This window comes from Thalia democratica, chromosome 5, assembly GCF_965202585.1.
Source record: "Thalia democratica chromosome 5, ktThaDemo2.hap1.1, whole genome shotgun sequence".
In the NCBI taxonomy this organism is placed as follows: Eukaryota; Metazoa; Chordata; class Thaliacea; order Salpida; family Salpidae; genus Thalia; species Thalia democratica.
In genome coordinates this window covers 44,114,588-44,136,235 of record NC_139169.1, presented here as the reverse complement: position 1 = coordinate 44,136,235, position 21,648 = coordinate 44,114,588, and the positions used below count along the sequence as shown (strand labels likewise).

The 21,648-nt window shown below is 24.7% G+C and overlaps 1 protein-coding gene across 1 annotated transcript; it reads left to right on the top strand.

Annotated features, from left to right (window-relative positions):
• The first annotated feature begins 1,181 nt into the window (after positions 1 to 1,181).
• On the top strand, positions 1,182 to 21,254 carry LOC145836576 (sodium- and chloride-dependent GABA transporter 2-like). The gene is made up of 14 exons (XM_082944369.1): positions 1,182 to 1,249; positions 10,726 to 10,873; positions 11,062 to 11,196; positions 12,159 to 12,411; positions 13,236 to 13,368; positions 14,738 to 14,872; positions 16,131 to 16,235; positions 17,633 to 17,756; positions 18,067 to 18,179; positions 18,710 to 18,844; positions 19,188 to 19,290; positions 19,473 to 19,573; positions 19,999 to 20,166; positions 21,057 to 21,254. The coding sequence occupies exons 1-14, from the start codon at positions 1,184 to 1,186 to the stop codon at positions 21,252 to 21,254; spliced, it is 1,917 nt and encodes a 638-aa protein (XP_082800495.1). The 5' UTR covers positions 1,182 to 1,183.
• Positions 21,255 to 21,648: the final 394 nt, after the last annotated feature.

Sequence of the window (21,648 nt, the reverse complement as noted above, 5' to 3'; positions counted from 1 at the left end):
AGTGATAGGAATTAAGGGATGGCCTCTAGCACCTATAAGTTTTAAGTTTTTTACATTCTTTTCAAAAATAATGAAATCTATTATTTATGTACATTTCATTTTATGAACATTTACTTAAAATTCCAAATAGTACATTAAATTATAAATAAATATACTTGACTATAGCTTTATTTAAACATATTATCAAAACTAATTTATTTTAGCAATACGTTAAAGTGTACAAAATATTAATACATAGATTAAAATGTTCTTAACCTTCAACTTATTAGTAGCGGAACCATTCTAGAACCATTCTAGAACTGTGACTAGTTCTGTTGAAACTTTGGCAATTAGAGTTTCTAATCCTGAACTTCAAATGGTTTTTAAACTTTGTATGTGCTCAAAATATTATATATGACAAAATTTTCCGAACTTAAGATCTAAAAATCTGAAACTTACCTTTATAAGTGACATAGTGCATTAAATTGAATTTTTGTTTAAATCTAAGTTTAATCAAAAGTTTATTGAGTACTTATAATGCTTTATTTCTGTAATACTTGCATCTTAGGGTCAGAAAAATAAATATGACCTATGATGTAACTTAAGAAAGAAAATAGTTTTTACACAAGAAATAAAATAAAAACTTTCAAAAAATGGTTTAAGTGATTACTTATTCTTCTTTTTTAAGTTCCTAGTCAGACTTGTCTAAAGTTTCTTTATACTATAGTTTTGTCTTTAAATTATTTTTAAATAATTTATAGCTTAGTAAGTAAACTGACCAAATTAAGGGTTTTTTTTTTTGTGTTTAACAAACTTCTTTAGCCGTAAAATTTTCTGAAGTGTCGGTAATTTATGTTGTTAGATTTTTTAGAATGTTCATCTAAATGATGTTCAAACTTTTTATATTTATTAAGCTTAAAAGCTAAAAAATGCAAAAATTAGTCCTAAAAATTTTAAAACTATCGTCTTAAAACAACCAAATAAAAGTTTTACTAGAAAAACTTTAAGTTATGCTGTTTCTTAAAATTTATAAGAATGAAATGGCTAAATAGATAGAAAAAATTGTTAAATAAGCTAATTTACCTTTGCAGTAGTCTATGTATAAACCTTATAACACATACATACGTATAAAAAGTTGCGACACACGTGTATGTAGAAATAAGAGGAACTTAACTCTTTTTTGTACTGCGATATTCAAGCCTGTATGTACTTTAAAAATAAATTAAGTAAATTTTTAATAATCTATTATCGAAGCTTTAAAAAAACAAAGGTAATTTATTTATCAATTTTATAATTATCTATATTTTATTAACTAAAATTAATTTAAGCTTATTAAAAATGTTATAAAAAACCTGGAGCTCGTTTGTGTTGCTAGGTTTATACAAATAGTTTTATGTTGAAAGTATAAAAGTAAAAGTTTTAAAATACCAACGTTAAAATTTTTTGGTAAAATGAGTTAATAGAATTTGTAAAATTACTTTTATACTATTATTAAAAAGTTAAGTGTTGCTTTAAAATAACTAGTAGTATTTTATATTAAACACGAAGTTTTTCTTAAAGCTTTAGCTTGTAGCATAATTAAAGCTTGTTAACTTTTAGTCTATATGTTGCATAGTTTGTTTTTAGATTTTTAAACATAACAATTAAAATGTTATGTAAGCATTAAAAAAAGAGTGTCAGTTCATGCTTAAGTAACGCCGTGCTAAAATGTCACACCGTGCTAAAGTGACGCCGTGCTAATGTGTCATTCCGTGCTAAAGTGTCACCCCGTGCTAAAGTGTCACCACGTGCTAAAATGTTACTCCGAGCTAAAGTGTCAATCCGGGCTAAACTGTCACTCCGTGCTAAAATGTCACCCCGTGCTAAAGTGTTACTCTGTATAAAAGTGATGCTGAACCGGTCGACCAATGTTGTTACTTAAATTTACGCGGACCTGGCAATTAACTGACTTGACGTGCTATAACAATATCGGTGACGGTTACTTAAGCTAACGTTTAGAATTGACTAAGCTAAACAACTTAGCTAAGTCGATATATCAAACGCAACTTTAACTTATACTATCATTTAAACTTAGCCTATTTAAGTAGTAAGATTGTTGTAATGCTTAAACTACTAATATAAAGAAATCGAACCTCAGAAAAAAAGGTGTATTACAATGAATAAAAATACGAACAAACTGCTAACAGAATAACACAAAGTAAACTACTTTGGCTCAAAAGCCAAAGTGAAAAACATCACTCTTTATCAACAAAATGTCGTTAGTGCCAACTGCCAAGCTACAACAACTCAAAACGTAAGCGATAAAAAAGCTCAGCAACTAAATCCCTCGAACGTAGCTCTAGCTGTTTTAAGGTAAATAATGAGAGAAAAGAAATAAAGCCACTTTCGACTGCAAAACACTATTAAGTGTTTCAACGCCCGTGCTTTTCTGACTCATTCCCGAAATTGTTAGTTATCGTTTTTATAGAGTAAGAAGATAAAAATGTATGCACACCTTAGATCAGGGGTCGGCAAGCTAAGACCCACGGGTAATTTCCTTGGCCCATCTTAATCATTCTGAGTAAATATTAAAGCTTATTCAAGATAACTCCACGCCAATTCTTCTTATAGCCTACAAAGAATGATTTTTAACTTATTGCTACCTGCGAGTGGCTTCTTTTAGTAAAAATAGTAGTTTACCTAAATAGAGTGCCGATCTTTCTCTTACAACCTCTTCATTACTTGATTGTAATTTTAATGAAATTAACTTTGGTAAGTATTCTACCTCTTGAATTTACACCAAGAAGTTCCTAAAATACGAAGTGAACAGAATTCTGACTGTATTAAGTTCAATTTTAAATATTTTATTCAATATATTCTTAATTATTATATAAATCATTTACTGAAAGTATCAATTGTGCTTAAGTGAAGCTATATGCTAAAGTTACACTCCGTGCTAAAGTGTCACTCCGAGCTAAAATGACGTTGTGCTTTTCTTTAAAGCTAACTAATAAGTATTTAGTATTCAAACTAAATTATAGTGTCCTGGACAGAACATTAAGTTGTATCTGTAAAGTATGACTCGAAAACAAAAAAGATTTTCGTACAAACATTCTTAGACCAAATTTTTATAGCAGTTTTTAGCTGTTCAATGAAACAAATTACTATTTAGACTTCTCACTAAAAACTAAAATTTAATTGGTTCTATAACTAAAATTTGCAGATTTCATTTTCTTAGTACTTTATCAAAAAAAACAAACTTTTGCTAAATTTATTTTCAATTTCAAAAACAAACAGGTTTAATCAGAAATTTCAAAATGAACGCTACCCCTTTAAAAGTTAATTACCTACAAACTTTTTTGCGCCTTAACAATTTATTTTACCCCTGATAGTCGAAATCGTCCGTTTTGGAAAACCCTGATCTATTTAAAGATTTTTCAATTTTTTATTTTTATGAAGCTTTAAAACATGCTGCAAAAAGTTTTACTTAAATGTACAAGAAAGCATTACAATTTAAAATGTCAACTTTATCATGGCTTGTCATAACAAATTTTATTCCATTTATTGTGCTTTTTTTTAACAAATTTTTTACTAAATATGTTACTAACACGATGTTTTATTTACTAATGTCAGCTGTGAAAAAAAAAAATATTTTCTTAAACATATGGCTTTTTTCACAAAACCCAAGCTTATATAAATAATTTTAGATTTAGATGATTGATTTTTTGTGTAAACTTGTTTAAATAATCAACTTTAGCTTGTAGAAAAATGTTTAATACATTTTACTTGCAAAATTTGCAATAAAAACAAATTATTATGGTGTAACAACATTTTTTTTGTAGCCGTTCTCCGCACTTATATAAAAGAAATAAAACAAAGGTGATGACAAAAACCAATTAAAAACGATTCTTTTCAAATTATATAGTATATAATATAAATGCCAGTGTTTCTTTGAAACAATCACCATTCTGGAACATGATATTTTAAGTTAAAAAAATAACTTTTAAACGAATTTTTTTCCTAGAATTTTGGTAGCCGTGGTAAAAAATAATCTTTAATATTATAATTCCAAGAAATTTAGAAAAGAGCCCAAAAGGGCAGATAAAAGAGAAAAAAGGTTAGCAAATTCTAATAATTTTTTTGAAAAGTTTCATTTTTAATTATTTTTATATTTAAATGACTAATAAAAAATTAACTTAGATAAAATTAGTCAGATAATACTATATTTGACACAAAAAGAAAAGTTTTCAATGTGATATCGAAGATTTTTAACTCAAGAGTTAAGTATTCCGAAACCCTAAAAGGATACAACACGTCGCCACTACTTTTTGACTTAAATTAAAAAATGAATGTATTTGATAAAGTAAACTTTCTGCTAACAATATATAACTTTGTAATGAGTAAAAATGTAAACTGTTGATAACAAAGGATACGCGTGTTGTTTACGTCTATCTATGATATGAATAATAGTACAAAGGAAGTCATTTGTAATTGTAAAAATTTATACTAGTGTAGGGTTTATAGCTTTTACATATTAACTAAAAAAGTTTATGACTACTAGAAATTAATTTTAAAGATTATATTTAAAAAATATGCATTTTCAAAACTTCTTGAATGCTTTATTTTTATCTGAAATTATACGATCATATATATGATTTTTTCTCTAAAACTTTTAGTTATTTATCAAAGAAATTGTTAGTAATCATGTTAATAGAGAAATAAGATAAAATTATATGCACACTTTAGATCAGAGGTCGGCAAGCTCTTGAATTTGTTGGGAGTAAACAGAAAAGCTTATTTAAGATAACTCAACGCCAAACTTGAGTCTGGCCCTAGAAGACTTTTTTATAAAAAACATGTACTGCTAAAGATCTTTTCTAGATAGTCAGGTCTGTCCTTTGTAAATAGCTAAAAACCCTGCCTTAGATTATTTTTACACGTTTGTAAAAATGATCTTTTATTTTTTTTCAGGCGTTAACTTTAATGTTTTAGTACTTTAAATAAACTTCCCTTAAGTGTCCCGTGTTAAAGTTTTTAAAATGTAAATTTCGTAGCAATAAATTATGCATAAAGTAATCGTCATATGTTTATTAATGAAATTAGTTACTAAAGTGTTTGATAACTTTAGATTTATTATGTAAAACTTATGAAAGCTTTATATTTCAATAAACTGTTCTTAAATATATACACACGCTAGAAAATATAAATACAGCTACTTGGTAGTTTATACAAAATCAAGTGGTACAAACGAATAATTATAGAGTGGTCTTTGCAGAATAAAAAATTGTATTTAAAACTTGTTTTGTAAACTAAAATCTTTCAAGTAACAATCATTGAGCAAAAAACTTTACCTACGCTCTTTTATTAGCCATTTTAAACCACTAATATTTTGTACAATAAGTTTAACCATCAATATGTTTATTTCGTGTTACTTTTTTATATTTAAGACTAAAAGATTGTTATTCTTTAAATTAAACTAGATAGGTTTTAGAATTTATTTTGTTTGAATATTAAAAGGTTATTTTAAGAGTCTGCTCTTTTGTTTGTGTTTTTTTTTGGAAATCCTATATGTAGTCATTAATTTTAATTACTTTAAAAGTTTTGAGTTTTATTTATTGTTTCTACTGCAGTAAACTAAAAAGCAAAGAGTAAACATTTATCTAAATAAGCGTAATGTATAAAATTCTAATGTTATAATTTTCTAATAAAAATCTTCACACGTTATAGCTATTTTAAATTTAAATATAAAAATTAAAAGTCAGCCGTTTTACGTTTTTAGCTCAGAACTAAAAGCAAGATATAACTAAAAAGAAAAGGTAGTTGTGTCCTTTCAGAAGTTATAATTTTGAACCGTTCTATATTTTTTTGATTAGTCAACTGATAATAAAATATTTTTTACTAAGGTATTTGTGTTTAAAGATTTAAGTAAATACTTTATGTTAAAAACAAAGTACTAGCTATCATTTTTGCAGTAGTATGTAATATTTTTTCAGTAAGTAATTTAAACTCATAAAAGGAGTTATAATTGTTTTCGATGATGTAATTTCCGTTCTTCTTATAAAGTATTATTTTGTTTGTGTAGAAAAAAAAACAATGTATAGGGCACTAAGAGCAGGAAAGATATTATATGTATAAAAGTTTAATATGTTAAGTAAACATTTTACAAGTTTTATGCATTTTATTAACAACATTCAGTTATGAATAAAATATTTAATTTATATATATTTAAAAAATATTTATTGTTTATCTTAATTTTTTATCCACACTTTTCGAGTTTTCATATATTATAAAAAAAAATTATAAAGTAAGCAATTTTTTAAAATTTGCATGTTAGTAGAATTCCTTACATCCTTAAATTTTTTTTTATTTATATACATAGTTTTGCACAGTACTATTATTATTTTTAGTCAAAAGTATCGTTTCTAAAGTAATTGTTTTCACTATATTGAAATTAAACTAGACAAAATTGAACAATTTGTTATTTAATAAAATTATTACACCAATTAAAAATTTTAATTAAACTTATTCAATATCGTATTCTAAAAACATTTCTGAATAACTCATACCAAATTAAAAACATAAACTTAGTTTGAAATTATAACATATAGGATATAAACGATAAAGCCATATACCAATAATTTACTGATTAAAAAAGTTTTTTTAAGTTTTGACAGTTATATGAAATACTAAATCAAATAAAATTTAATTGTACCGTTTACTTATTGTATACATAAAATTTCCTGAATAGAATTCTATAACTTAATGTGTTTAAATAGTTGTCTGATAAAATGGGCTTTGGTATTTTACGACCAATTTTTAATACAACGTAATGGTTTGAAAATATAGCTTTATGTTTACACAAAAACAGAAAAACGGTCAAAACTTGAGTAAATATAGTTAAGTTTAATGTTCTTTCATAGAAAGCTATAAATCAAAAAGTTCAAATAATTTGAACATACTAAATATAAGGTTTGTTTTTAGTTTAACTAAGGTAGGAAGGCGTTGAAATTTTTCTTGAAATTGTAGTTTCTACTTTATATTTGTAAATTAAACGAAGAGTAAGCATATTTATTAACTACATTTAGATATTTTAATAGCTTTTTTATTTAGCTTGATATAAAATGTTGATATAAAATATAAAAACTTTCTAACAATTTAAGTTTGCAATTAAAGACAATATTAATACTTTAACACAGACTGTCTTCTTTACAGGCAAGTCTTTTCTTAATGTAAAGCAGTATTTTTATTGTGTACAAAAATAATAATCAAATTTAATGAGTCGAACTATCTGATCTTTACGCATTTGTCATATGTCTTAAATTCTAAATTAGTACTACAATAAAGTAAATTAAAACTTGAAAAAAATGTTTTTACGACAAATTATACTTTATAATTAATTTAAAAACTTATTTGAGTTTTTTATAAAATATAAACACCTTTTATGTGATTCTATATTTATCGAAAAAACTTAGAACTATACTACTTAATTTAAGTTTATAAGCTCACTAAAGTGAAGCTGAATTTTTAGAAAGCTAAATTTATATATTTCTAGCATAAAATATAATTTATTCACTATTTCAATGTAGAATAAGTTTTGTATATTGAGTTTATAATACCAATCAACCACATTTGTGTCCTTTGTTATCAAAATATTTTGTCTTGATAATTTGTTTTTAAACACGTTTAATGGGTTTATTTAAAAATAAAAACAACTCATTATTTTATTATTCAATTTTCTAAGGATAACAATAGTAGTTATTTTGAGCGAAACGTTTTATCGTATAAATATGTATTATTTCGTAGTAGAAAATTAGTTAGTTCAAAGTACTTTAAAAGTTCTGAGATTAAACTGTGTATACATATATATTTAAATTAAAAAAGTTCGAAATGAAATCATTTTTTCTATTAAACTACTTTTTTTAAAACAGGATTAAAGTTACTTAAAGCGCTCAAAAAATTGAAAAAGCCCTTATAAGTTTAAAGTATTTCATAATTTTTTCAACAGTGTCAGATATAAACTTTAAAATTTAAATGTCTACAGCAAAAAAGGAAGATGAAAACAAAAGTTTTCTCAATAATGTTAGTTTTAATTCACAATAGCTAATCACACTTTTAAAAAAGTCATACTTATTTCTGCTACCTTTTTGAATGCGTTTTCACTTTCATTTTTACAAAAATATTGCAGATATAAATGATTTAAAACTATAGTATTACTTAAGCTATAGGATATGTTATAGGCACACAAAATTCATTCTAATATATCTAAAATTAATTCAATATAAACTAATATACTTTATGCAATATTTTAAGAGTGTGAAAAATCTAACTTTGTTACGAGCTTGTTTAGGTATATATATATATATATATATAATTATATGTTAATAGTTTTAAAATAGTTTAGGTTAATAGTGCTCGACAAGTTAGATTGGAGCTAAACATTTATTTAATTATATAATAAACAACAGTTTTATGCAGCCGTTTCATACATGTTTCATACTAGGTATTTCTACCTCATATAATCCTCATTAAAGCTTTAGTTTATTAAACATGTTTTGTAGAAATTTAGAATCTAAAGTTTTTATAGATATTATGACGTAGTAATAATAAATGTTTATGTGCAGTAAGTAAGTTTGAAAAATACGCTGCTTTTAGTTTTATTATTGGTTTAAGAGTTTGTGCATTTTGAAAAAGTTTTAATTATTGCTATAAAAGATTTTGTAAAGGTTGAAAAGGAAAGGTTGTATTAGAATAATGTTTTAAACTGCTTTAGTGCGCGGCTTAGTTTTAATTTGATTTAAATTTAATTAGGTTTATCTTTTCTTTAAAAGAATTATTAGTAATGAATGCATATATTTTGTTTTTCGATTTTCTTGTTTAGTGTTATAGTCTTGTCTGATTCGTCAATTTCGATTTTTTAAGTTACAGAGTTTGCAGCCGAGTTTAGCATTAAGTTTTTATTTTGTCCTATTAAATATTTCCAATTTAACTTTATAGCCTGTGTTGTTATTTTTCAAATCCCAATTATAGTTTACCAGTTCTGTTGTATGTATTTTGTTAATAGCGTTAAATGAAAATTTGTGATTCCTATATCTTTGTTTAAAGCTGTTTCCCGTAGATCCCACGTACTGTTTAGTTGCATTACTGGATGCTACTGTTGATTTATAGATTATATTAGAAATTAGGCATAGGTTTTTCAAAGGGCAGGGTTCTTTGCGGCAATTGCAAAGTTTATCTTTTATTTTACTTTTATTGTTTATATTGTTTTTGTTTAAAATCTTATTGTTGTGTGCTAACATATTGCTTCTAAAATTACTTGTTTAACTGTATGATATTTTAATTGTCTTGTGATTGAATACTTTTTTTTTATATAGATGGTTTTCATCAAAGGATATGCAAATATTTATTTTTTTTGCCTATTTTAGAATTTACAGTTAACCTAAAAAGTGGGTTGAAAAATGTTATGCTTATTTTTATTTGTCTTTTAATTCTTTTTGATAGAATGGTCTTGTCGTATTTTAAACTATTATTGTAGTTGACTCAAATTAATGCTTTTATGATAATTAAATTTTACACTGTTAAAAGATTATTCTTTGTTAGAAAGTTTTATGAGTTATCTGTTTATTATTTCAGGTAGTTGTTTTTAGTACTTGTCGGGGGTAATTTGAATTGTTGTTTACGTATAAAATTGGTGAGTTTGGTTTTTTGTAAGGTTGGTGACTTGAGTTTAATGTGCTAAAGGATACATCTAAAAAACTGTTTGGAATAATTTGGATTCTATTGTTATTTTAAACTGTTTTGTTTAAATAATTTTATAAAGTATCTAGCAGTTTTTTCAGCTTATCTCGTTGATTTGCTTCTTGTTATCCCTAGTCCGTTATCTCTATATAATACGAATTCATTATCGGTAAAAATCTTACTTTTTTTATTTCAAAAGTTTAACAAAATTAAAGATAGTTCATTTAAATCGGAGATTTTTGCACCATTAATTATCCCATTCTAAGGTTAAATAACTGGTTTGAACTTATTTTTTCCCAGGTTTGATTGTTATGTGTTAAAATTGCCTGTAATTGGGTAAAAGTTTTTAGCGAGTTCTAATGCTTTAATTAAACTACTTTTTGTTGTAATTGGATACAACTTAGTAATATCGAAATTTATGAATCTGTGGTTTTTATTAAATTTCAATTTTTCGAACCAGGTAATTACTTCGTCTGGGTACGGAATGTTTGGTTTTCTTATAATTTTGGTATCTTGCCTTCTACGTTGTGTGTTTTTTGTTAGGTTATAGGTTTCATTGTTAATTTTATTTACAGTGTTTTTGTTTGATATTTTATATTGGCGCATATTTTTTGTAAATGAGTTTTATATATTTGTCTACTTTATATATGCTTTTTCAAATGCACAAACTCTTAAACTAAAAACAAAACTAAAAACAGCGTATTTTCTTAAACTTAACTTACTGCACAAAAACCTTATTATTACTACGTCAAAATACTTAAAAAAATTTAAATTCAAATTTCTGCAAAACATGTTTCATAAACTAAAGCTTTATTGAGAATTATATGAGATAAAAATATCTTATATATGAAACAGCTGTATAAAACTGTTGTTAATTATATAATCAAATAAATAAGGAAAAATAAATAAATATTCAGTAGTTTTTTTAAAACCATAAGAATACCGAACGTTGTTCTACTTATTTCAAATGACTTTCCAAATGACTAAAACTTCTATAATATTCTATTGAAAAATTAGATTATTTTTACTTAGAAGCAGTATGATGAGTCAATTGAAGACGTAAAAAAAACTCGTGAAAAGTGGAAAAGTAAAACCGAGTTTTTGCTTTCAGTTGCTGGAGGTTCCATAGGCCTTGGAAATGTTTGGAGATTTCCGTATCTTGCATTTAAAAACGGGGGAGGTTTGCATTAAAAAAGAAATTAATTTTCTGTAAATCACTCTTATAATAACATTTTATTGTAAAGTTGTGTATAACAGAATTAAGGTATTTAGTAATATATATATATATATAAATATATTTGGATTTTTTTAAAACTAATTATTTTTTAAACTGAAAGTATCGGATAACAAAGTTTTTTATCTCTAAAGGTGCGTTTCTGATACCGTACATAATATTTGTGATATGCGGTGGCATTCCAATATTTTTCTACGAAGTGGCAGTTGGTCAGTATTTGAGCGAAGGTGGGATTACTAGTTGGATGAGGTTGGCTCCAATCACTGCAGGTAAGAAGTATTATGTAAATGGTTGATATAATATTATTTATTATCTCATACTTTTATGAAGATTTGTTTCAGTTTGACAAAAAGGAAAAATAAATTATAACTTAAAAGCTGCATATTTCTAACAGTTTCAACTACGTCGCTATTGAAAAACTCATAAACAATATAATAGTTTTTAAACATATTGATTTATAACTCGTAAACTACTGCAAAAAATAATCTATACTTAAATTACATCATTAGTTTTACTAATTTGAAAGTTTTTATAAAGTTATAACTAATTTGATGATAATATAACATTTACTTTTCAAATCACTCTAAAGTTTATTACTGGAACTTAAGTACTACACCAAAAAAGTTAGCTTTAAATAAATTTATTCATTTCGCTTTAACAATTTGTTTTAAAGCATAATTATTCAAATTTTGGATAAAAAATTCTAAAATATTTTTTAAGACTAACAATTTAAGATAGATTAATTAATAGCTCATGAAGTGTCATTAGTAATTTTGTAACAACTTTACGATGAAAAATTTCGTTCTTATGATTTTAAATTTCAATGTAGCGGTACTGAAGATTAATGATCCGTATTTTTATTTAGTGTTTTTAGATACAAAAAGGTATTTTAAAAACTAAACTTTTTAAGATTTAAGTAAACTTAATTCTAAATTAGTTTGGCGGTTCGCAGTTAACGATTAAGATTATTTTTAAAATTGCATGCTAATTTAACCTTTAAGGATGTTTTATATACTTCAAAACAACTTTTTAAGTATTGAAGTAAAGTATAAACAGCTTGTATAGTTTTCTGAAAATTCATACAAATATAAAAATATATGAAAAAATGTTTTAGTTAAGATAGTTATCGACTATATAAAATTTTAAATAAATCAATTTACTAAAGATTCCTTCTAAAAATTAAATATAAAATTCTAGAATAAAAACTTATGAAAAATAAAACATTTTAAAGGTATAGGATACGCATCGGGTGTGATAGTGTTTCTACTAAACATTTACTATATTGTCATTCTTGCGTGGGCAATATTCTATTTATTTCAAAGCTTGATATCCCCAGAGTTACCTTGGGCTAATTGTGGACATCCCTGGAACACCGTTTGTTGTTCAGATTTCGTTTCAAACGAAAATAACTCGAGTTATAATAACACACTTATGGACTTTTCAAACTGCACAAAAATTGAATCACCGGAACAAGAATACTGGCAGTAAGTTTATAAAAATAAATATTGTACCAGTTTAATGCAGACAAAAAAAATGAAAATTACTTTTAATTAAATTAAAAATTAATTTGCGTTAAACAGTTCAAATTAGTAGAAGAATTTATTCAACTAATTAAATAAACTAATTTGATGTATACTACTTTCAAGCTAAGATTTACAAACGTTTCAGTTAGTTTTAACAATAATACACTTCAAAAACTTAAGCTTCTGTAAAACAGTTGAAAACTCGAAAAAAGAAAAGTACTTTAACTTTTTTTTTTTTATCTTAATGTACCTTTAAATAAAATTTTCAATGTTTTAATGACAAACTATATTGTGACAATTAACATTTGTCATTGTAAAGATTTATAATTTAACTAATTATTGTTTACTTTACGCAATGATAAATAAAGCTTTAAGTATTTCAAGTTAAACAACGGATAAACAACATAAGTTTTCTTATGGATTTAAACACAGGATACTACTGAATCTTGCTAAAACTGCCAAGATTTGAGTCTAAAAAAAGTTTTATTTAAAAACCATTTGTATACCTTCAGGGCTAGATCAGACTTTGTAGAATATTCCTATCTGGTTACGATAGGACATGAATTTAGATTAAAGTTCTGCATCTGGTAAAACTTTGCCAGACCTATAATTTAAATATTAATTCACGTCTAATCGGATATAAATAGGAACATTTTTTTCAAACCAAGATCCAGGTCTCGACAAGTTATAGTCAGATCATTCAGTATTCGGCGTTTGGATCCGGTAGAAAACTCATAAAAACATCTAAAAATCTTACACAACCGACAAAAATTTAATTTAATTAGGCGTCGAGTGCTTGGACTTTCAAAAGGCCTAAGTGATGTCGGTACAATCAGATGGGAACTTGCTCTGTGCCTACTAATTGCGTGGGTCGTCTGTTACTTTTGCATCTGGAAGGGAGTTAAATCTACCGGAAAGGTACTTTTATGTGTTATAAACCATATTTTACTTTATTTTATTACTATGTATGATATTTAATATACATAAGTAAGAGCTTGGACATTTGAAAAATCTGTAGTAGAGAAAAAAAATCTTAAGTTAATTGTATGTAATTTAATACTTGTATTAATATGTATCTTTAAAAACAAAACCTTATTTTCTCTTGCAACTCATTCATCTAGTTAAGTCTACTAAAATATATTATTTTTTCGTATAAAACAAATCTTTTCCAACAGTCATCAAATAATAACTAACTGTTTCATAACTAAGTAAAAAAAGTTAAAGTTTAAGACTAAGTAGTAAAAAATGTTAACTAACTGTGATATATGCATTTTTTACTTTAAATATTTAAATTTGTATATTCTATAGTATTTAAAATTAATAAAACAAGATTTTATAAGTGCAGCTAGGCTGAAATTTTCTAATAACAAAGCTCAGTAAATTTTATTTGTTTTAAGTTTAAAGTCAAAACTCTATAGAAAAACATATAAGATTGTTATTTGTTTTTACATATACATATTAACATTAACATATTTATTTATTTAACATGATTTAAACCAGTCACATTTTTTTAAGATTTTCTTAAAAACATATTTTCTTCTTAACAAAAAGTTTTTAAGTTTTTGACTAACAATATATAAGTTATAGTGAGGCAACCTGTAAGAAGTATTTTTACTGGTGTTTTTAAACGAATAACTTAAATTGACTTTTTAAAAGTAAACAACTTTTAACAGTCGCGTATATTATGACTAAGAACTAACTATCTATAAACGTTTTTTACGCTTTAGATATAAGTTAAGTTTGAATACCTTTACAAGCATCTTTATAAACAAAACTTAAGTAGTATAAAATGAAAAAAGTATGAATTTGTTAAACAAAGAACTTCTTATACGTGAAGTGCATTTTATAGATTAAATAATAAGTATTTCTAAAGGTTTTTTGCTTGATAAAATACAATTTATTTAAGTTTTAACTTTTGTTAATTTTTTATTACGTAATACAACTTAAGAAAAGATAAAAAATTGAAGATTAATATCTAGCCAAAAATTATCGATTAATCCTAATTATACAATTTTACTTATAAAATTTTTATAAGTTTATACTGTTGTTATACAATATGATAAAGTTGTTATACAAACATCAAATTCTCACTTGGTAGATTTAATACTTTTTTAACAATTTACTTTTATAACTTTATTAATTAAAAACCTTATGATAACATTTTCAACGAAAAAAATGCTTAAAACCTGTTGCAGCAATGTCAAATATAGTCTACATATTATGCATTAGTGATTTTTCTTACAGTGAGTATAAAAGTATAACATGTGTAATTATATTACTTTGTTAGGTAGTCTACTTTACCGCAACATTTCCGTTTCTCATGCTGATAGTTTTTGTGATCCGTGGTGTTACACTAGATGGTGCGATGGACGGTATAAATTTTTATTTAACTCCAAACATGACTAAACTGTCAGAAGCACAGGTATTAAACTTTTTTTTTGTAAAAAAAAACTTTAACTCTAAAATTATTAATTTGGATACATGATTTTATTTTTTTTATTAACATACTGGTACAATTTTTTTTATGAGTATAAGCAGACATACTTTTGTTTACCTAAGTTTTAGTTTGTAATTCATTATAGTTTTTACTTCTTAAGTTAAAAAAAAATAAAACTATTTCGGAAACTCGAATTAAAAACTTTTTACACACTATAAAAGTTAAATATTTTACTGTTCTTTATAAGTTATTTGTTTTTCAAACGGACCTAAGTAGAACTAAATTACGTTGAGCTGGAATTAAAAAAGGGTGTTTTAAGTAAAATCAATATTTCTAAATATTTTCACCAATTATGTTTTGATGTAATCGAAGATTATATAAATTAAACTTTTTATACGAAATGAAAAACCGTTTTTATTATAACAATGATTACCAGTAGTTCACTTCTTAGATGTCATGATAATCTTTAAAAGTTTTCAAGGCTAAGGACAAAAAAAGTAAAAAAAAACTTTTTTGTCTTATTTAAAAATTAAGTAATAAAAATAATGAATATACATATTAAACAACTTTTAAAACAGTTTTTATAAACAAATAAAAGAGAAACACAAATATTTTATGTGAAAGTTGTTTTATAGTGTTTTTTTTTGACGGTTTATTGTTAAAGATATCAAACTTGGTCTAAAAAAATCCCCCAAATTGACTTGCGCCAAGTTGCATAAAATCTATTATAAACGAACTTTTTTAGTTCGGTTTGAGATTTTCTAAACTAAGTTGAGTTTTTGAGTTTTCGTAACAAATTTCAAAAGAAATTTTTTAGATTTGATATACTTCTTATAACCAGTTGCGGGTCAACTGGTCCAGGGACGGCAATGAATTAACTTTTTATTTAACAAGATAGCTGTTTAATAATACTTTTCGTTTGGCATAACTATGACCAAAACAGAAGAGTTATACTATATATGTTTAAAATATGTATATAACTTTTTATCGATCACCATTAGAATATTTGGCAAAAATACCATTAAAGTACAATCTTACACCTAAATGTAAATAAACTTTTCAAACAAAGTCATCACTAATGAAGCTCACCTAATTCTAGTGTTTCTAATAAATATCTTTTTTTTTGCTTTTCATTTGACAAGAATATCGTAGCATTAACCATCACTAAGTTTTCAAAGACTCAAATTATGGCAACTATGCTATGCAGTTGTACAATATAATTATACAGCATTTATTACTACAGGTTTGGGTTGATGCGGGAACCCAAGTGTTTTTTTCTTACACAATATGTTTAGGAGCAATGATTTCTTTGGGAAGCTACAATAAATTCAACAATAACTGCCTTAAGGTTATAAAATTTAATACAAACCTCTTTTTAAATTTATTTAACTATGTTTCGTTGCAGCATTTTAGCTTTAACTGTGTTTAACTTAACTATATTTAATTACCATAAAACTTTTATTATCGTAGGCAATTTAGTTTTACTTTAGTTTCTGTCACTAAGTTAAGTTTTTTACAAGCAAATTTACTACCCTAAACTTATTTTTAAAAGCACACTCTAAAAATAAAGTGATTAACTATGTTATAACAAATTTATATCTATAAAAATTAAGCAAAAGTTTAAAAAATGTTATCATTTAAATTCATTATAAAAATTAATTTCTAATTTTTTTAATTTTCAAAATATTTGAGAAATAAGACACTACAAGTAAATTTTACTTAACCTTAATTTTATGTGCGTATGTTTTTGTTTTTCGCTTCAACTAAGATTTCAAATGGTTATGTATAAATTTCAAAAACATATTCACCTAAGTTATTTTACTTTTTAATCCTATATAAAATGACAAAAAAAATTATTTTCTAAAAATTTATTTTAGTATGTTTCAATACTAAGACTTAAAACATCATTGTTTTACTAAGATGTTTTCTTTAATTGATATTTTAATTTAGACTTTTACTTTTTCAACTGTGTAACCTAAAAAACTCAATCAAAACTAATAAGTTATTTTATAATTTCTATTTGTGTTTAAGTTCGTGGTTCACTTATAGTATTAATAAACGATTAAAATACTTATATCTTTTTTTTTAAGTTTAAAGTTTATTTTATGCTACTAGTTTGAATTTTTTTATACAGTCGAACACTTTAAAAAAGTAGAGAAAAAATATTTAAAATGCTTAAAGAAACTAGAAAATGTTTTTTTATTTTAGTTTTAGTCCAAGTTATAAAATATTTAGAAGCGGAAGAAAAAATATTGCAGTACTTTATACAGTAGAATGATTTGAAAAATTAAATGTCTAAAGTTTAATAACAAAATACATTAGCTACTAAAACTTTTTAAATTATGAACAAAAAAATTCAGTTTATGTTAATGTAAAGTGAAAATATACTTACATCAGTCAAGTGGTTAATAAAGAAATATCAATGACACGCTTATAGTTAAAAATTTTTAAATTTATCATTAAAATCAATTGTAAATTACTGCTGTTTATTGATACTAGCCAGTCTATCTTACAGTAAAAAGTACTAATTAACAGGAGAACAATACTGAACTGCTCGTAATTAAAATTAATTAGAGAACTTTCAGAAATTATAATAAAAACTTTTTTTTTTGGATATGATTTTTTGAATCATAAGTAAATATAAAATAGGTCAGTGTACTAAATTAATGCTTATTTTATTAAATTTTGTCGATAGGTACTTGTGAAATTATTTTTTTGATTTTTATAACAAATAAACTAAAACAGGATTGCATAATGTTAAGTATACTTAACTCTGCAACAAGTTTTATTAGCGGATTCGCTGTGTTCAGTGTTCTTGGGTTCATGTCCAAACAACAAGGACGTAAAATACAAGAAGTAGCGAGCTCCGGTAAGAACTACTTTGTAATAATATAAAAATATGTTAAGTAATTAAAGTTTAAAAAAAAATAAGTATTTTAGGTATCTTATTGATTATCAAAGACCTACTTTTGATGCATTACGTCTTTTTAAATTGTATAATACAAACTAATTATAACCAAATAAAACAAAATAAATGTGTTTAACTTATTATTAATCTTAATGAAAATGAACGATTTAAGGTTATCATAACTATAAGTTTTCAAAATATGTAAACTTTTAGTTATGATAACCTTAAATCGTTAATGGTTTAAACTTTAAACTACTATATTGTTTGTTAGGTCCAGGATTGGCATTTATAACATACCCAAAAGCAATAACTATGATGCCTGGATCTCAATTTTGGGCAGTCCTTTTCTTTATAATGATACTTTTGCTTGGTTTGGACAGTCAGGTTGTTTGGTTTCATATCTTTATTTAAATAAAATTTTAACTAAAATAAATAAATAGTCTAAAACTAGTTATTTAAAAGATTTTAAACATAAAGCATCTAAAATTTTACTTTTATTAAATAATATGTTATTTTTTATAGTCATAGAAGAATAGTTATATTATCTTTTAAGTTAAAATTTAAAAACTTAGGCATTTATATTGCCATTATAGTATAACTTGAAAATTTAAGTGGTGAAAATGTTTTTAACTTTTAAACAAAATAAAGCAGGCATTCATTAACATACTCATAAATAGAAAATTTTTAAACATATATATTTTTCACATGTCTATTCTAACTAGTAAAACTTTCGACAACAGTTATTTGTTTTTTTTTCGTAAAACGAGGAAGAATAAAAAAAAGCTTAAGTTAATATAAAACATTAAATAGATGATAGTTTAATTAGTCTTAACTTTTGCCAGTATATAATTATCTATACGCTACGATTAAGAAATAACTTAAGAAAAAATAAACAACTTAAAAAAATCAAACAGTTTGTTGACACGGAAGGCTTCATAACTTCAGTTACTGATTTGTTTCCTAAGCTTCGTAAAGAAAACAACAGAAAAGTTTTTATCGGAATTATTTGTTTTTTGTCGTACCTGTTTGCGCTTTCTATGGTAACAAACGTAAGTTTAAGTTGTTCAGAGTACTTCAAAGTACTACAGTATCTTAATCTAAAATTTATTGTACTAAAGTTTCAGTCATAAAAAGTTTTAACGAGATCAGTAAACTTGATATCCTAAAATAAAAAAAAAATGTCAAGAACTTTTATAAATGTTTAAAATATTTCATAATTACTTTTATATCTTTAACATATATTTGTTTGCTCAATCATTCTTAATGATTAAAAGTTAATTATTACTATATTTCTAAAAACAAATTAAAAAAATCATCAATTATAACTATTTGAATCGTAACTTGGTGAGTGTACAACGGATTAAAACTATAAAGTTTTATTCATACTTTCAGGGTGGAATGTATGTTTTCCAGCTTTTTGACACTTATGCAGCTAGTGGATTTAGTCTCTTATGGGTGGCATTCTTTGAAAGTGTTGCTATCACATGGATTTATGGTCTGATTTGTAGTTTTAGTAAATGTTACATATTGAAGTTTAAATCCAAGTAAATAAAGCAGTAATTTTTAAAATAGGTATATTAACTGAATTTAAGCTATAAAAATTACTATTTTAATTAACTAAAATTACTGAATTATTTTCCAAGAACTAATTCTTTTAATCAGCTTTGTTTATTTTAGGAAGTGAAAGAATGATGCAAAACATAACAAGAATGATCGGTTATCGACCGAACAATATTGTTAAATATGTTCTGATGGTCGGAACACCATTGGTTACGAGTGTCAGTTAAAATTATATCTTTTGCTTTATAGTAACACAACAACACAACTAGAACTTTAAACATTTTGCCACAAAATTATGTAGTATCTGTTTTTATAATACATTAGAAGTTAACCAAACCCTACAAGTTTTCTCGTTATTATTAATGCAAAATTTACAATTCAATCAAAAGTAGATTTTTTGACAATTTTTTGAAACAAAGGAAACTAAAACTAGATAGATTGACTTTTTTCTAAAGAGTACTATTCCTCAGTAAGTTTTAAATCCTTAACTACGGTGGTACCTTACAGCTACCTTACAGTTTTTTTATTACTAATATAGCTCATTGTAAAAGATTACTTTTATTATTGTTGATCGGTTGTAAAACTTTTAAACATTGAAAAGAATTACCATATTTAAAATCATCTTAGCTAATTTATGCTGCAGACTATATTCACATTCTCGTTGATCAAGTTTGAATCACCTACTTACAACGATTACACATACGATAATACAGGAGCCGCTGTCGGCTGGAGTCTTGCTTGCTCTTCAATGATCGTTATACCTACTTTTGTTTGTTGGAAGCTGATTACAACTCCTGGAACTTTAAAACAAGTTAATTTATAAAAAATATAATTCTGAAATGAAGACTTATAATAAATATTAATAACTTTGACCTTAGTTTTTTTCTGTTATCAGATCAATGTAAAAGGTACAACTAAGTATGTAGTTAGTTACAGGCTTGAAAAGAAATGTGGTTACTTTAAGTTATAGACACTTTTTAATTTATTTATTTGAAATTAATAAAAGAAGACTCGTACATTTAATTTTTTTTGTTCTTTTGAAAATATTTAAAAACTTTATAATTATGAAGTAAAAGTTTGGTTTGAAAACTAATACTTTTATTTCGAACGCCAAAATTTTTTGCTAGTAAACTCAATTGCTCTATGTTGTATATTGAAAAATTTAGTTATAGACGTACGTTTAAACGAGCGTATGCGAAACAACCTATGTAAAACACTTTATTGAATTATGTTAAATGTTTTACAGTTATCGCAAAAAATGAATATAATGTGCACAAATTTAGTTTAAATATTAGAGTGTACCTAAACTTTCTTAAAGTTTAAAGTTTTATCAACTAACAAACTATTCAATAACTTTTTAGCTTATATAGGACTAACTAAATTAAAAACCTCTATATGTGGGTTTCAAGTTTATTCATATCAAATTTACTTAATTTAATTTATGTTATTAGGACTAGATCAACTAGAAAACAGAATAAAAAGTATTTAAACATTTATAAACTTTAATGAAGTTTTCATTGTGTTTATTTTTCGTCCTTTAACTTGTACTTTAATGTGTTTAGTTTTTGTACACAAATTATAAATTCGTTCTCTTTAAAAGCTATTAGAAAATTGTAGTTTTAGTAAATTAATAAAACGTTATTTACTAATTAAAAGTTATTTGTTTAAAAGATTGTTTACTTTTATTTTTAAACATTACAGAGATGGAATAGACTGACTACGCCTTCATTGCACGGTGATCATCAAGATTACGGCGACCCTCTTTATTGCAAAAAGTTTTCTTTAGTAGAACGAGTTTTTAATGGAAAATTTACAAACAATACAAAAGAGCTTTCTATATGCCATGAACCATCTTTAGACGTACCGCTTTACACGAAGTGTGTTACTAAAAACTCTTAGTTAAATATTAAACAGTTTATTTTTACGTGTGTTTACTATTCTAGTGTATATGTTTGTTAAAAGATTTCATAGAAAATTAAGTTTTTATATATTAACAGTTTACATGGCACATGTTAGTTTCATATAACATTTCTAAACTAACTACTTTCATTTACACTACTATAAAGAAATGATTTTGATAGGAAATAATAAAGTAAACCATAATTTTTTTAATTCTAAACTTTCATTTATAACTTAATTTGAAAGATTAACATCGTTTTACATAAAAATTTTAAACACAAACTGAGCAAATCAATATTTTTTTGTACAAATAAAAACAAGACTTGTTGTAATAATTAATTCTATTGGTATTGTGTTAAATAGTGTAAATAAACTTTTCAAATTCTTAATATTT

Excerpts from the sequence above, each read along its gene's own strand:
- LOC145836576 (XM_082944369.1), top strand. The coding sequence starts at position 1,184 with ATGTACTTTAAAAATAAATTAAGTAAATTTTTAATAATCTATTATCGA. Across the intron at positions 19,291-19,472 it reads TGCTATCACATGGATTTATG|GAAGTGAAAGAATGATGCAA; the intron begins GTCTGATTTGTA and ends TGTTTATTTTAG. Across the intron at positions 19,574-19,998 it reads GAACACCATTGGTTACGAGT|ACTATATTCACATTCTCGTT; the intron begins GTCAGTTAAAAT and ends TTTATGCTGCAG.